The sequence below is a fragment of the Populus trichocarpa genome, chromosome 14 (assembly GCF_000002775.5).
Source record: "Populus trichocarpa isolate Nisqually-1 chromosome 14, P.trichocarpa_v4.1, whole genome shotgun sequence".
NCBI classification, from domain to species: Eukaryota; Viridiplantae; Streptophyta; class Magnoliopsida; order Malpighiales; family Salicaceae; genus Populus; species Populus trichocarpa.
In genome coordinates, this window is record NC_037298.2 from 16404622 (window position 1) to 16422211 (window position 17590).

General features: G+C 37.3%; 1 protein-coding gene across 5 annotated transcripts; it reads right to left on the minus strand.

Annotated features, from left to right (window-relative positions):
• Window positions 1-1691: 1691 nt before the first annotated feature.
• On the minus strand, window positions 1692-14670 carry LOC7463422 (chromatin modification-related protein EAF1 B). Of its 5 annotated transcripts, none has more exons than XM_024585802.2 (23): window positions 14359-14670; window positions 12558-12750; window positions 12377-12431; window positions 12198-12295; window positions 10638-12099; window positions 10433-10552; window positions 10018-10284; window positions 9477-9665; window positions 9237-9317; window positions 8944-9001; window positions 8343-8863; window positions 8170-8223; window positions 7128-7188; window positions 6827-7023; window positions 6665-6718; window positions 6492-6572; window positions 6111-6248; window positions 5859-5978; window positions 5345-5442; window positions 4951-5166; window positions 4479-4854; window positions 2277-4070; window positions 1692-2077 (listed from the first exon to the last, which is right to left on the minus strand). In XM_024585802.2, the coding sequence occupies exons 2-22, from the start codon at window positions 12698-12700 to the stop codon at window positions 2427-2429; spliced, it is 6033 nt and encodes a 2010-aa protein (XP_024441570.1). In that variant the 5' UTR covers window positions 12701-12750; window positions 14359-14670; the 3' UTR covers window positions 1692-2077; window positions 2277-2426. The 5 variants fall into 5 exon arrangements, with proteins under 5 accessions (XP_024441570.1, XP_024441571.1, XP_002321281.2 ...); XM_024585803.2 differs by having other exon boundaries at window positions 12558-12760; XM_002321245.4 differs by having other exon boundaries at window positions 5859-5975; window positions 7128-7185; window positions 14359-14669.
• Window positions 14671-17590: the final 2920 nt, after the last annotated feature.

A 17590-nucleotide genomic window follows, 5' to 3' on the forward strand; every position in this document is an offset into this window, starting at 1 on the left:
AAATATTATTGTTGGATCTGAAGTTGCAACCAAACTCAATACTTTTGAGTTCAATGTTACAATCAGACCTAATACTTTTAAATTTTAATTTTTTATGATATTTGCCAGCTAACTAGCAGAAAACTGAAGGACATCGAAATCCTCTAGTTTTCAATCCTGACAAAGAGGTTTGGGTTTTTTCTGATCATTCCAGGCGCACAAGAATCTGGGGATTATAAATCCCATCAGGCGTGAACTTAACCCCCACATGCTCATTCATATTATTATTCAAGGTTGTCATTTCCGTTTCGGTAAATGTTTCGTTTTTTCAATTGGAATGAAATGTTTCAGTTTCGGAGTATTTCGGCGTGCCGTTTCAGGATTGTATTGTTCATATATATATATATATATATATATATATATATATATATATATATATATATATATATATATATTCAACAAACATAATTCAAATTCAAGATAAATTAATTATAAATTATGCAATACAAACACAATGCCAAACAAATATAATTTCAAATTTTAAAATATTTCTAAATAGTCAAGATTAAATAAATCTTTAACTTAAAGTAATTCAACTTAAACAAAATATCAAAATATTATGAAAGTAAAATGTTTTAACACAAATATTTTAAATATAAAGTTAGGTCAATGTTATCAAGGCTAATGGAATCTAAAGCATCCCTTATTTTGCTCAAATTCCTACAAAGTATAAACATGAAAAAAACAACATGAATATAAACCATATATATTAGTGATAAATCTAATTTTAAAAAATTAATATCATTGTTAATGAAAATAGTAATAATAATTTTCAATATTATTATTAATATCATTATTATTGAAAATAGTAATGAAAAAGAGCTTTTTATATTTGGGTGGTTTAATTAATTAAATTGAACAAGGTTCAATTTGATTCAATGGCTTTTCAAGAGCGGAACGAAACATGTGGAATGAAACCGGAACGTTCCGGCCGAAATTTAGCCAAAAAATCCGAAACGAACCGAGATTTAAAATGAGATGAAAATTGTTCTGTTTTGTTTCGTTTTTTGAATTGGTATGGAATGTTTCGGCCATTCCGGACAAAACAAAACGGAATTGACAACCTTGTTATTATTATTGTCAACTGTTACAAATATTACAATAAAATAATAAAGCAAATGAAAGAAAATAAATAAATATATATATATATATATATATATAAAAGAGGACAAAAATTGACCATTGTATAGTGAAAGGCGCCAAAACAATTTCGGAAACAAGGACTTGGAACAGTATCAAAACTCCAAAAAGATGCTGCCAAAGAATGTCCTAGTTTGTGCTGTACAAATACAATTTGCTCTTGCAACCAAGAACAAGAAAGGGAAGGCGATTTGCACTTCTTAAAGAATGTCCTAGTTTGTGCTGTACAAATACAATTTGCTCTTGCAACCAAGAACAAGAAAGGGAAGGCGATTTGCACTTCTTAATGCAAACCACTTTAGACTTCTACAGCAAGCAACCTCGGTGATCACAACTGTTGTAATCAAGGGTGTAAAAACAAAGCTAAGCCTTCTGATGAACAGAAACGCAAAGTTCAATATGTACAGCAGGAGATGGATCAAGGCTTGCTGCAAATGGAAAAAGCAAGTTCATGTATGTTGATGGGTACCAGGGCAGAGAGTGATTGCCATTCTAATTGCGTGGACCGTGTATTCACAAAACTTCTCAAAGGCTTTGCCCATAACAATGAGAGCAACTAAACTTAATCTGAAAGTGTGAATGATACATGCACTAACCTACTGGGGCACAAACAAAAATAAACGGGCCCCTCTGCACAGAAGTGGGGAAACCAGACAAAAAGGTGGGGAGAAGTACAAGAAATGGGGAGATGAGACCCTGTACACACCTCTATATCTGTCTCCATCTTCCCAAAGCTCTACACCGGTGGTAATTTACAAGATTTCCCCAAATAACCCAATAAATCAAAAGGAACAAAAAAAAAATGGCCCGAAGAGATCTCTTTGCTAACAGAATCTGGAAATGACAAGCCACCTCTTCTCATCTTGCAATGCCCCTGCTGCAAAGTAACCAGCTTCATCTGCATGAAATTCATGACAATTAATCTCTGCTCATCTTAACTGAAACAACATCATAGGATACAGCTAGTAGAATCAGAGAATTTTGCTTGATGGTAACAACCAAAAAGTTAATGTGAATGCAATGATATCCTATCAGAGTCGATCAGAATCTGCAGCTTAACTAAGGAGTGGGAAACAAAAAAGAGAAGCCAAATCTACCTGTACACAGCTGTCATAAGGGCATGCAAACCCGACCCCAGAAGTACTGACTGCTTCCTGAACTGCACAATCCACCAAATTGCTCCATTCCAGACTAGAATTCCTTGGCCTGATATGTAAACTGCCTTGTACTGATTGAAGATGCTGTGTCTACAGCTGTGACGGCTGCTGTGGTGGCAGCTGTTGAGGTGAGTGTTGTTGTTCTTGCTGTGACTTTTGTTCTTGTGGCTGCAACAGTTGTTGGCATGGGGGTGGTAAGGCTGTTGATTTTTGTGGTTGTTTGTGCTGCCACTGTGCTCCACCATTATGGCCATTCATGGGCAAACCTCCTGATAACTGCCTGTGGACTGAACCTAGGCTGACAGCTGGCTCACTCCCAGTTGCACTTGTAAGAGCTGGGCTACCAATAGGACCTTTCTGAGAGGCTGAATTTTCCATGCCAGAATCATGCAAGGGTGATTCTGATGATTTCCACTGTATCGCAGAGGCAGAAGAGACAACTGGTGCCACATTAGCTGTATCATTACAGCCCTGGGTCGTCATTGTGGATGTTCTTGTTCCTGTCCGGGAGATGTTTGGAGTTTGCTGATCAGTATGACTCTGATCATTTTGAGGCTTAGTTGCCAGATCAGAATTCACCTGCCGATTCTTTTGAAGCATTCTCTGAACAGCTGGTTGAGGTTGACTAACCTGCTTCTGGTGTGGCTGTAGATGTGGTTGCAGATGCTGATGATTAGGGACCATAACTGGAGTGTTTTGGTGAGTGGCCGTTAGTGTTTGACCAGAGAGTACTGGTTGAACATGGCCTTGAACACTATTATCCAAATGGGAAGGCATTTGCTGAAGTGGTTTTGACGAAGGGTTTGTTGAGCCAGAATATAACTTTTGCTGTGGCTGAGAATGGTTCAGGGATTGTGAAGAAACCAGTGGTTTAGACGACTGAATTGGACTTAACCCAGCCCCAGAATACAAGCCTGGACCCTGCATCAAGTGCATGATTTGCTCTCCTTTCTCTGCACCTTGGTTTCCTGGAGGAACAGAAAGGCCATTCAAAGGAGAATGATCAATCAAGAGGTTCTGGTGCACCACCATGTTCCCTCTTCCCATCCCCTTTAAGAGTTTAGCCTGCTGTGGAGACTGTGAGTGTTGTCGTTGTTGAGGGTGATGCCGAGCAGATTGTTGGAATTGCTGTGGCTGCCATTGGCGTTGCTTTCCCATCTGATTGGTCAACCCGCTGGAACCAGTTTGGGGATTCCAGCTGACAGCATGATGTGGCAAGTTATGTTTCTGCTGCTGTTGCTGCTGCATTGAAATGGGAGTCATTGGGGAAGGTGGAGTTATAGGGGGTGGTGACAATGGCTGCGATGCAGTTGGTGATGGAATCTGAGAACTGCTTTGCATAGATGATGTTATGGGAAGTTGGGATTGATGTTGGGCATGGGGCACCAAAGCACTAGATGCAGCAAGCTGCTGCTGCTGGAGAAGCCGCTGCTGCATTTGCCTTTCTTTAGCATGGTGCATTGCATTTGTTTGCTGCTGTGAAACTGTAGTATGGTTGGAGCCATGAAGATTGGGATGATGAGGATTGCTCAACATATTGGACTGTTGTGTGGATATTTGATGCTGATGCTGGGGATGGCCTGGATATGTCTGCACTGGCGTAGTGGCCATCTGATTAGCAAAAGCAGAACTCAACCCATTGAAGGCAGGAATTCCTTGGTTGTTCCCTTGTGTTGCCTGCATCTGAAGCTCTGGTACCTTCATTTGTCTTTGATGCTCAGGGTTATGGCCAAGCTAAGGCAAAAATATAATATGTTGTCATATAATATAGAAGCACTGATCACTATAATGCAGTGATGCCAATGAAACGCATATGAACTTATACCATAACATCAAAATGTTGATTTCCACAGGAAAAGAAAAGTACAATTGCAAATACCAGCAGCAGAAAGCTTATTACACCAGATCAGAGTTGTAATGACCCGTAGTCTAGAATGTCATGTAACTACAATGAACACTTTATGTGTAATGCATAAAGCTATTAACTTTAAAAGACACGTATAATGCAAAAATTAATGAAACAGCCTCAGTCAAGAGCAATGCAATCGCATGCATGAGCATCCTGAGAGAGGGGGGAGGAGGGAGGGCGAGAGGGAGAAGATAGAGATGGAGTGCATATGTAGAGAAAGATTTAGTATTTACCCTCATATAATGCATAGCCTCGCGAGGTCTCATCGAGTTCCCTTGACCAGAACCAGTTCCAGAGTGCATATTTACAGGGCTTGGCATCCCAACCATATTGGGAGAAAGCAAATTGCCTGGATTCAGCATTGATGGTGAGGCTATTCCTTGAAATCCTGGCCTTGGGAGTGGCATGCTTCTGTTCATCCCTGGCATTATGCCCATACCATTTCCACCTGGTAGCATGTGAACACCACGATCAGCTCCAGAAAGAGCCCCAGAAACAGACAAGTTAGACTGCTGCAAGTTTCTATTAGATAACATTTGATGGCAGTGTTGCATTCTTTGCTGCTCGTCAACTGGTAAGGATGTCCTTGGAACATTGTATCTACCATCTCTGAGATTAAATATGACGACCCAAAATCAAAGTTTGAAAAATCACAATTTCATTAAAAACACAATGATAATGTGAAGATATAAAATAGCATACTACCTAAGAGGTGCATTAAGGGGACCAAATGGTGATGATGAGTTACTGCCAAGAACCACACCAGAAGATCCTTGCAGAGAAGAGCTTGCACCAGAAGTAGGAAGCATTGATGCTATAGCACCTTGATTTGTCATTACCAAATTGCTAGCATGTGAACCTTGATACACAATGGGAAGAACATCTGGATTTGAAGCACTTGGATCACAGAGATCAAGGGGCCTTCATCCAAACAATAAAGTAAAGTAATATTCAATTTCTTGTACAAGACAAAAGACATGAAATACATTCCAGGAAAAGTAAGAAGATAGAAATTGCAAAGTAATGAAGCTGGTTGTATAGTGATAAGCTGAACACCATAGGCTAGACCATAGATATGCCCCGAAGAATAAAAACTTACATTAGGACACCTCCATTTAAGTTTGGGCAAACTTGGGAAAGAGCAATACCATGAGAATTGTGAATTGCTGCTATTTGCTTAGGATCCTGGTTTTCATTCTTCACAAGATACAGCAATTAAAATCAGTCACGAAAGTATTTTGCAAAAGGAAAATCATAAACAAAGCATGATTGTAATGCTTTCAGATACAAAATGTTCAGTCAGGTTTTTTCCCGGGGTAGGTAAAAATTCTACTTTATACAGCAGCCACAAGGAACATGTCCTCAAATTCTGTAACAATCTCAAGAGAATGGAATATCAGGAAAAAAAACATGGTAGAAAATTGAGAAGAGAAGTGATGCCTGATCTATCATTCAGCTGGCAAATAAATTTTGGTATGAAGACGGATAAATAGAGTTTGGATTTATTTGAATGGAAGGTATAAAACAGTGTTAGGTTGGGCTTCTGAGAAGTGAGAACTAGCAACATGACATGATCAGCACAGATACAGCTACACTTTGAGTGGCAAACAAACCTGACTCCTTTTGTAAAGATACTTCTTCCCAATCATGATAATTTTCTCAAAATGAGACTTCAGGGTATCCTCTTGCATTGGCCCTTGCAAATGTTGAAACAACTGTCTGGCACTGCCCTGCTTAAAATACAGCAATACAGAACAGTCAAGACTGTCAGGGTAGCAAAGCTTAAGCTCAATGGTACACGGCTAAAATTACAAAAGCAAGCATAGAGTTTCAGGTCAGAAAAGGACACAACATAGCAACCTTACCTTTGGAATGCCAGGTAAAGTTGACGGGTAGGATTGAGAAGATCCAGAATCCTCAGCACTATCAGCCCCATCACCAGCACCCTTGTCCATTAAGATTTTGTGGCGTTCTTTGCATTCTTTAGGCTTGCGAAATATACACTGGACAAGTTGGGCAAGTGCCAATATATGAAATTTTCAGCAGAAAAAAACAAAGAGGGGGGAGGGGGAGAGAGAGAGATGCTTCACCATCTGAAAAGTGAAAACTACTAATGTAGGGAAAAAGGAAGAGATAGATTTTTACCAGCTATGAAACATTGTAGACAGTAGACACTATTGTGTAGTGACCTGATATGCATCCCAAACAAAGAGGTAAAAATTGATAGATGAAAATATCTTATTTACCTTGAATTGAACAGTGCTGTTGATAGCATCACTTATAAGATCCCAATTAGGACCCATGTCATGCACAAGAACAACAAGAGCCTGAAGAAGCAGAACAAAGAAGTCTCAAGTACTTGATCAGAATTTTAGCAACCAAAGAACAGATTCAAGAAAGACACCAAGGGAAAAGCAACCTGGTCTTCAAAAAGTGACCAAGGAGTTCCAAAACCTGGCTGCCCAGCAGACATCTGCACAGGAAATCAAATGCTCAAACTCATAGAAAGATATATCTAAGAAAACAGTGATGAGTTGAGAGCATATGGCACATGGTCAGCTACAACTTCACCAGGGAGTACCTTCATTGATTTATTTTTTCTTCCCCGTTCCCTGCCACCAATCAATTTGATGAATCTATTTGTGTTTGACATCTTACTCATCTGGGAAAGGGCTGGGGATGGGACGGACCCAGTCATTTGCGCCATGCTGTCAAAAGTATTATCTAGCAATTGCTTCATTATCTTTGGCTTCTTTGCACTATGTTGCTCATATAAACCTTAAAGAAGATATTTCAAAGTGTCAAGGATGAAGAGGAACATGAAATCATATGTATACCTGTCAAATCACTATTAAAAGAATATGAGATGAATGGGATTTTACCACTAGTTCCATTAGAGTCAAAATGATGACTCTCTGATCTCTTTCTGAAATTATCCCTCTGCTAGTAGAAAAGCACCAGTATAAAAATTAGTGTGTTTAGAAAATAGCTTTTATAACGCAAATTTGGTAGACAGAAGATTAGACAAAAGAAAACATTGATCACTCAAGTGCTTAACACTACATAAATAAATGCACTAACAATATACCAGAAAAGTTACATAAACTCATCATAAATTTGTTCATATCATCCATTTAATAGAAAGTATGGTCAACTTGGTGTTCTCTACCAGTTTTTCAATCAAAAGACTTACCATAACTACTCCCCCATCCCAATACCCAGCAGAAATGGCAAAGTTAGGAGAAGAGTTAATTCTTTTAGAGAGACCTTGACCAACATTGTCATCTGTGGACTGGATGCAACTTTAACTAGCGGAAGCTAATACTCATAATTTCTCTCAAGTTCAGTTTATCAGTGAATTTTGCAGTTAACAAACTCAATATATGATTCCTAATACCCGTAATTTCTCTCAAGTTCAGTTTATCAGTGAATTTTGCAGTCAACAAACTCAATATATGATTCCTAATACCCATAATTTCTCTCAAGTTCAGTTTATGTGACTTTTGCAGTCAACAAACTCAATATATGATTCCACATTTTAAAAGTGCTTCTGCCCAAGATTGTTTTACACCCCAAAAGCAACAATCATTGAGCGAATGATCATGTTTTGACACATCACTGCAAGGTTCTCTGTCATATTTTGCATCAATTATGACTAGTGTCTGCTTTTCTTCGGTCATAATTTTATTAAAATGGTGATTACATGGCTCCTTAGCAATTGAATTCGTACTTTAATTCATACGGTGCTCTCTCCAGGAACACCAAACATTTTTTTAAAAGTCTCTAGACCAAAATGCATGCTGAAATTCTAAATTAATGACACTACAACCTGAATTTTACAATTACCTGGTGCTCATCATATTTTCTGCTTAAAAAAAATGCAAAATTATATCTAACATCCAAACCTAAAAAAAGTTACATCACCTGATCATTATGAACAGTGGAATCCAGCTGCCAGCCCTGCTCATAAGCAGAACCCTGCAAAAATGGTGTTAGTCAACAAGCATTACAAAGAAAACCACTTTAGAAAGCACCCAGACTTTATTAAAATAAACTAAGCCCCCAGCACCAGCTGAACTATGAGAATTCCTAGGTACCAGATGTTTTGCTTTCTTCTTCTTCTTCAGTTTTGCTGACGTCTCGGCATAGTCATATGGTAACTGCCTTTCAAAATCTGAAGCTGACTCGACCTCCACGCTTTTTTGTATTTGTGATCCGCCATGCAAAGTACTCTGGTCATCCTGAAAAGAATTAGTATCTCCACTTGACGCATCTGTCTTCATTGGAGCCTGGGGTAGAACCCCAGTGGTTCCAGCAGTAAAAGGACTTGTAAACCTCTGCCTAGAAGCAGTACGCATGCGTTTTGTTGGAATTGAACCAGTGTTAAGATTATTAGCAGGTCTTTTCCCCTTCAATACATTTTGTTGAGGCCCAGTGGTGCAGTGTCCATAAGGTGAATCAGTTGCCAGATCATATGATCTTGCAGAAGGTGACTTTGTGAAGCTTTTCCATTTCTTCTGGTCATGTTTTCCTTGCTTGCTACCTTCAAAGACGCCATGCATATAGTAGGCACTTGTTTCTTCTTCCTCATCATATGCATTGTCATGACATCCAAAGTCTGAAATTTGGGAATGAACCAATGAAAGAGAACAAATTCAATCAACAAGGAACTAGTAGATAAAGTACATTTAGCATTACCTGCTGGAGTGTCATACATAGATGTATCAACCTCATCCTGCATGTTATTGTGAGTTTTCTGGAAGAATAACAAAGTTCAACAAATAAGCAAGATTAAGATGGAACAAACTTGAAAACAACGCAATGAGGGAAAAAATCAACAGTTTGTAGTTTACAAGCATCAAGTGCCAAGCCAACTTCGCCCGCTAGAAGTCATTCTCCAGTATTCTTTCTAAATTTTGTCAAACTGTATGTCTTTCAAGCATAGAGAAAACCAAGAACATGTTCCAAAGCTTTCAAAATATTTTAATTACCTCACTTTGCATGATATGAGATTCAATGGACAATCTGTACATTGCCATGGCAGCTGAGGGAACTGCATAGAACAGGCTTTCCTGCAAATAAAAAGTTGAATGCATAATGAGTGATTTATGTGCAAACAAGGTTAGAGTAAAACACACAGGCATGCATCTAAGAGATCAAAAGGAGATGGCTTTGGTAAACATAAACAAGACAACAGATATAAAAAACATAAAGAAGGTAGGTATGCATACTTCCGTGAGGTGATCATCCCATGAAATGTCCATCATGCCTAAATCAGCTATTCTGTCAGGAGTTGCTGGTACTTCTTGAAGGGAAGGAACTGGCGAGCTGTTATATTTCAAAAATCTTAAAGCATATCCATGAATGGCATGGGCAATGTTTTTGACAGGCTTTTGTATCTCTAACTCTTTGCATGCCACCTGCTCATGAACAAAATGTTCAGAATGGGTCAATACTTAGTCCGAATAGGACGAAAATCATACCATTTCTGAAAATTAATGCAGTTCTAAACTCCACTAAAAGCATATTCATTTTATGTTTATCAATATCCAAAGGAAAATGAACTTTGATCCAAAGCTGTCTTTGTGTGTGTGTGTGTGTGTGTGGAATAAATAATATCTCCACTTATCAGATGAAGTGCATTTCAATTAAGTGAAAAGTTTTGCGAAAGTGGGAATACTATAGATTGAAAGCAAAAAACAAAGGAAAAATGAATTCCAGGCGGTTAAATAGATGAGTATGGAAAAGGTGGTTTCCAAACATTGCTAGCACCTTATCAATTTCTCCATACTTGTTGACAGAAAATTCATTCCCATAAAAGATTATCGACTCATGCTTGCCATTCTTTGAACCAAAACTTTGACAATTGTTACTTAGATACACCTCCATTGAGTGCCAGAACTGCATGACAGCCTTAGCCAGACTATAAGCAACTTTTTTTAGCTTCAGATGCTGATTTCGTTCCTCAACTCTCAATCTGGAAGTAAAAGCAACACGGCGACATATTTGAGCAGCAGCAGTCATCTTCCAGAGACGCTCCTATGAGGAAATAGAATAAATAACAAAGCTTAAATAGAGATTAAGTTAAATATAGGCGCTAATAGTGAGTTCTTAAATGTACAAGATAAATTCTTCACGAGGGAAAAAAAACAATTGAGCAAGAAATTCCTTATATAAAAAGTCAGACCTGTGCGAAATCATTTGCCAACCATGCCATTTCTTCAAGGACAAAATCCCAGTGAGATTTCCAGTTACTCTTTGAGGGCACAGTTCCAACAGATAATTCAGCAATCCTCTTCCGCTTAGCCTGCAAGCCAAACTATGTCAGTTCTTTTAAAAGCTTTTTGAAGAAATAGATGTGGTATCTTTAAGAGATAGTATGAAGGAACAACCTCGATAATCCGTGCCTCTTCCAAAACAGAATCTTCATGAGCCTTGTCTACCAATTTCAATTGTGTATTAGAACAAGATTGTGGGTCAAGGGCCGCAGAAGATTTTTTCTCTAACAAAATAAGGTGGGGAAGCTCTTGAATAGATGGATCATTATAGCCCTGGGGACCACTGGGGTAAATGTTTTCTCTGTTGGAATTGGAACCGTCAGCCAACATCTTGCCCGCCTTTGTATCAGCCTCAGGTGCTACATGGTCATTTTGTTCCGCCCCTTCAAGATTATGACACTTCACCTCATTTTGAGGGTGAGAACAACTTCTCATCTCTTCCTCACTTTTGACAGTAGAATCATTGCCAGAGTAGTTTTGATGCACAGAACCGTCATTGATGGCAGTAACATGTTCAATAGAGTAGTTTTGATGCACAGAACCATCATTGATGGCAGTAACATGTTCAATAGACTTAGTCTCTTTCTTTTCATTTCCCATATTACCTGATAGTAAACTTTGTGTTCCTTCATGTTTTGATAGTTCTTTAAAAAGTATTTCATTGGTATCATCATTTCTGTAATTGGCACACAAATCACTTTCATTGTTTACATCCAAGCTTATGCTATTTTGGGTGCACGAGGACTCTGAATCGAATCCTTTAGTTCCCATTGCTGTGTTACCATTTTGACCTTCATCTCCATCTTTTTTCAAGTCACTAAAACCGTTAAGCAGACCCGGACCAGTTTCATTCTCAGTCTTTGTTGATTCAGCACAAGGTAGACCTTCAGGACCAGCAGAAATAACCTGCTCTCTTCCTCCATCATGATCACATTCCTTGGAAGCATTCTCAGTATCAGCTTCTGAAGGTTGATCATGCAGGTTATCCCTCAAGACATTGGACTCTGTAACATCCAGCCTATATTCAGGCAGGTTAGCAACTGTTTTCAGTGCCTGCACACAATCAAGTTCCATGTTTGAATGGGTATTGGAAGCCTCAATCTGGGAAACCATACCATTTGAAGCTGGAGACTTTGGGTTAGAGACTAAAGTGATATTCTGGTCTTTATGATTGTCTGTTTCAGTTACCAACCCCTTCACATCCCTTGCACCCCCTCGAACTGGTAAGTAAGATCCATGACCACCTGAACTCTGAACAATATCAGTTGAACCTGATCGAGCACTATCACGGTTTGGTCTGGACCTATTCCTTCGAGCATATGGCCGAAAAATAGCAGAATCTTCAGACTCCTTGGCATTATGAGTCCCATCCATCTGTGAAGACTGCTCTGATTGAGTCACCTTATTCCTTCTACTAGGATTTGTAGGTTTCCTTTCAACTTCAAGTAACTCATTTTCACCATCAAAATTGTCAGCACTATTGGGCTCACAAACTGCAGTAGCCCCTGGTCTCCCACTACTTTCTACAGAATCCCCGTGAAGTGATGTTGTCAGTGGAAAATTGCCTTTTGCTTCACTGTAATACAATATGGAGAGGGGAAAATTGAAGCAGGAGAAGCATTAGCCAACTAGCAAACTATAAGTCAGTCAAACACCACAGCAAAAGGAATATACCTAGTAACAAACTGTTCAACATGATGATCCGTGAGTGAAGTAGACTGGACACTAACCGAAGCTGCATTCACAAATTTAAAATCCAAAGGATTGCCACCCTGCAAGTAAGGAAGAATTTAAAAGGGAGGTAAAAAAATAAAAGGGTTCAAAATAGCAAGAAAAAGCTTAAATTGCCATACTTTCTCAAGAAATTCTAGCTCCCTTCTCCGTTCCTCACGAACATCATACTCTTGTCTGTTAACATCAAATTTTAGTTGCCAATATCAAGAAATTTAGGACATATTTTTCTCATGTAGCGAAAGAAATGCAGAAATTACAAAAACTGATAGTAAAACACACAAAAAAGCATGCCAGTGTTACCTAAGTTCTGCATGAGCCTTCTCAATTGCTGCTTGCCGTGGAGAGGTTTTTATATCAATACCAACTCCGCCATCAACAACCCCACCCATGGAATCAACTTCAGCATTTACTAGGGGAGCAGACCCTGGACCACATCCATGCATTACCACTTCAGTAGCTAGAGGCCTTGCACTCCTCCCATCAATTCAAAAAACTGTCGAATTCTTTGATTAGACATAAGACTAATATTAGAATGAAGAAAAGAGTGGCCTAGAATGAAAAGGCACGTTCCCCCCAGTAAAATGAAAATGAAATTAGCATCGTATGCATGATGGATAGATCTTCTTGTATACGTGTATCAGTCTTTTCAAGTCCAAAGGTTTGACTAAATTAGGTTGCAGGTGTATTAGATAGATGGACAAGTCTAGATATCTTATTATGGCTTATTCAAAAATTCAAGGAGCAATGGTACGTAGCAAAAGTAAAATGTCAATGCATTAGATCCGGCCATCTATATCAGAAAGGTAATCATCCTGTCAAATTAAGATGTCTTAATATTATATATTCTCCCTTCATTCCATAAGCATAATAAGCTACATGGAAGCATGCAGACATTAAAATGCTTGAGTTCTTGAACTGACCCGGTAAATAAGTATTGCATGCAATAAAAGATGCAGGAATTTAGATCTATGCAGCAGCTTAAAAATTATTTCTCCAAAATAGAAAAGGAAATAAGTGAACATCCTTTTAGAAAAATTTACAGCAATGCATCATGCTATGGAAACATGAATGTCGAAAAACATATGATAGCTCCCCCAGTGCCCAAAACAGAAATAAAAAAATGAATACTCGAGCAAGCCAGACAGAGAGCTAAAAAGTTTGCCGTTCCAAATCTATAACACATGTCATTTGCAAATCAGCTTGTAAAATAATCTAGCTTTCTACAAAAAGTTGGAAATTTTTTAAACAATCTCAACTCTGCTTAAAACAAAGGAATCACAAGAAATAAAGCATGGACACATCATGAATGCATTCCCAACTATTACACAGTTTTCTCTTTGCTAGCAAGAATCATGAAAATTAAAGAGACTCTTTTTCTAGCCATAAACCCTGAAACATCTTTTGTAATCAACCCAACCAAATGATTTCCATGGCCAATTATACAGCAGAGTTGCTATGCCATTCTCCTTTGCAAGCATCACAAAGCCCCACCAAACTTCCACAAGCAAACGTGTATTATTCACAGTGAGTCAAGCAATCTGTTTCAAACAGGTTAGGTTTCTAAAAAGAAGCAAATACATTATCCATAAGTGTGCAAAACAAAGCAATTAATGATCACACAACAACCAAATAAATGTACTTAGTTCCCACAACATGCATTTCTACGCAAATAAGCAGCAGTGGCGAAATACATTAGTGCCAACGTCGTTTCAGATTCACACACAAGCAAGCAGCAGTGCCAAAATACATTAGTACCCACGTCGTTTCAGATTCGCACACAAGCAGGCAGCAGTGCCAAAATACATTAGTACCCACGTCGTTTCAAATTCGCACACAAGCAGGCAGCAGCTATTCAAAAACTTAGAACCACTAGCTTACCAGTTTAAGACACGAGCAAACCAAGTTAGTGCATTAATTCCCCACCACCTTTACGCATACAGATATGACTTACCGCATAAATCCTTGAGCATTTAATCAAAAAAGGAATTGCCTCAAACAAACCCTAATTTCGCACAATTCTCAAAAATCCAACATTGCACCCCAACTCTAGGGTTTCCAAAGTAGTAGCAAAAATCACTGAAAAAAGTAAAGCAATAATCACCTGAATTACAAATTTGAGAAGCTAGGGCACGGCTTTTAGTAACCACCGAATTGCACACTTTCTCTCTCCTGGGGTTTTTTCTTTGGAAATCAAAACGAAATGAAATTTGCCCTAGAATTTAACAACACCTTCGAAATTTAACCATCAGAGCGACTTACTCTGCCTCTCTCTGCCTTTAATCCTGTTCTTTGTTTTCTTTTTTTCCTTCGTTTATTATTATTTTTTTATTTTTGTTCTATCTGGTATTTTTGTGCGCGTGTTTTCTTTTCCAAATCGAGGGGGTACTATGCGAGACCTCTCCCTCCCCTCCCCCTCCCCCTCCCCCTCCCCCTGCGTGTAGTAGTGGGCCTGGGTTTTACAATACATGAAGAAGAAGACGACGCTGATGGGCCCTTTTGTTTTTAATGTTGGGCTTTTGTTAAGAAGATTTGAATAGTTTCAGATTTTTAATCGCAAGTAGCTTGTACATCAATTAAATGCCCTTTTTTTTAATGGATTTTAAGGTGAATCAATGTCATATGTTATTATATTATATCATGAAATTAAGATAAATCTATTAAAATAAAAAATAATTACAAAACTAATATAAAAAAATAAATTACTAATGCAAAACAATAAGATCGTAAAAGAAAATAAGCAAAAAAAAATCGAATGACATTAATTTTTTAAATTCGTGACCTAGGTTATTATATTGAAAGCGCTACAAATGGAAAAAATATAAAATCGAATCTCTAACAAATCAAATATCGAAAGATGAAACAAAAAAAATGAATTACTCAAAAAGATCTAAAAAAAATTTTAATTAAAAGAAAGAGGGTGAAAATTAAAAAAAAAATAGAGGGCAAACAAAAATTATCAATTAAAGGGTTAAATTGAAATGAAAAATAACTTTAACATAAGAAAAAACAAATGAAAAGAATGAGGGTCAAATTAGAAAAAATAAAATAACATAAACTTTGATTGAATGATGAAATTGAAAGCCAATAAAACTTTAACAAAAGAGCCAAAGAAGTAAATTAAAAATCAAAAGAATAAGGATTGAGATAAAAAAAAAAACATATGAGAAATTATAATTGAAGAACTAAATTGAAAACAATCAAAACTTTTATAAAAGAAATAAGAACAAAATAAGAAATCAAAAGAACGAAAACTAAAATTAAAAAAAAAAGAAGCAAAAACAAAGAACTTTGTTTGAAGGATAAAATTGAAAGCCAATAAAACTTTAGCAAAAAAACCAAGGAAATAAATTAAAAATTAAAAGAATAAGGACCAAAATGAAAAAAAAAATGAGAAATTGTAATTGAAGGGTTAAATTGAAAACAAACAAGACTTTATAAAAGAAATAAGAAAAAATATTAAATCAAAAGAATAAGGACTAAATTTTTTATAAAAAAAAGGACAATCGAGCACTTTTTTGATAGAAAAAAGAGAAGAAGGGGGAAAAGAAGAAATGACCACGTTTGACAATTCAACCATCATACATTGTCACGCGCCACATCATGAGGAAGATAATACGATGACGCTTTCAAAGACACGACGAAAGGTTATGTTTGGGCACCAAGTGGCGTCACACGCACCGCCCAAATAGCGTGGACGTCACCCACTCGCTGGTGCATAATGAAAATGCGCTAGTAGCTTTCTTGAATAAAAAATAAAAAGTAAATGTGAAAATACCAAAACATCCCCTTAACCTTGGTAATTATATAAAAAAAAAAAACATGTGTGAAAGTACAAGAATACCCTCGAATGCAAACCTTATCTTTTTTTTCTAAGGTTAATAACGTATTTTAATTGTATATGAAGAAGGGAAAAACAAAAAAAAAAAACCTTTGCCCAACAACCCAACATTTTTTTATCCTAAGGTAAAGAAGTAATTGAAAAAAACTAACATACCCATGGCAATCTTATAATGACTAATGAGCTAGTGGAAAAAATCAAAACACCCTACCCTCAAGGCTTCTTTTTTTTTCTACTCAAGAGCAAAAATATAATTTCATTGTAGCAATACAAGATAATGTTATAGTAAAACACACACGTTTCATATATTTTGTTAAATAGTTAGTCTATTTACAAGATGTGTTTCCAAACATATGAAGGTTTTGTAATTTTTCGTAATAATAATAATGATATTCAAGATTTGCTTCCTGAGAATGATTATGGTCAACTGATATCCCAAGTTACTCCTCCAAGGTGGTAAACTGATATTGGCACAATACTCTACCAAACCGAAGTTCAAGAATTAATTTTAGAGAAAACTAAATGCAGGCGCTGCAACAAACAAAAAATCGATCAAGAACACGAAAGAAAGAAATGGATTTGTCAAGAACATTAGTGAATCATGATCTTTGAGGCCGACCAAAGCTTTGAAAAATGCATCCAGCTTCAACCAAAATCAGACAAGTGGTGCTTCCACTCAATGTTACATACAACTTCCAGTTCTTGATGCACATGTACAGTACAAAAGCTTTGCACATCTAAAGGATTCCAGTGAAAGCACTTATAGGGTATTTCTGAAGCCAAAAGCACATGGAGTTTTTACTTGTCGAAATAACCAAGCAACAATGTATAGAACAACAGCCATAGAAACCTAAAATGCTATCTGGAAGCATAAACACTATGAGGTGATATATGAATTCCAAGAACAGTATAAAAAAAAATAAAGCACTACCAACTTCTGTACTTGAAAGGTTGAGAACAACATAGCAAAAAACTCGACCGTAGAGCAAAGGGGACTCATGCTGCAACTTGGGAAGACACTTATCATATTAGCCTTTAGTTCTCATAATTGTGATGCTTCCTTTCCCTCCTTCTGTGCGAATTTTAGTTTTGCCAACAACAGGCTTCCCGGAAAAAGCGGACATTGGGTAAACAACGGGTTCTTCATCCCTTAGCTTTGCTTTCGATGGTGGAGTGCGGATCCGCTGGTTTATTTCATTCAAAGTGACATCTCCGTGAACCCCACAAGGTTTGATAAAAGCAAATGGATAGGCAACATAAATAGCTAACTTAGTGGGTGTCTGGATGAAGGACTTCATACCTGAGGGTATAAAAACAAAAAGTCAGGCATAGTTACTTTCTATTTTTCAATTTTTAAGTAGTAAAAATCTCCAAAACAAAAAAAAGGAAAGAAATCCAGTTATCTCCAAAGACATAAATAACATTAAGAATAAAGCCGGGAATGTTATAGTGGCTCGGTACTTTTATGCTTTATCTTGCTTCTCCTTCTTTTTTG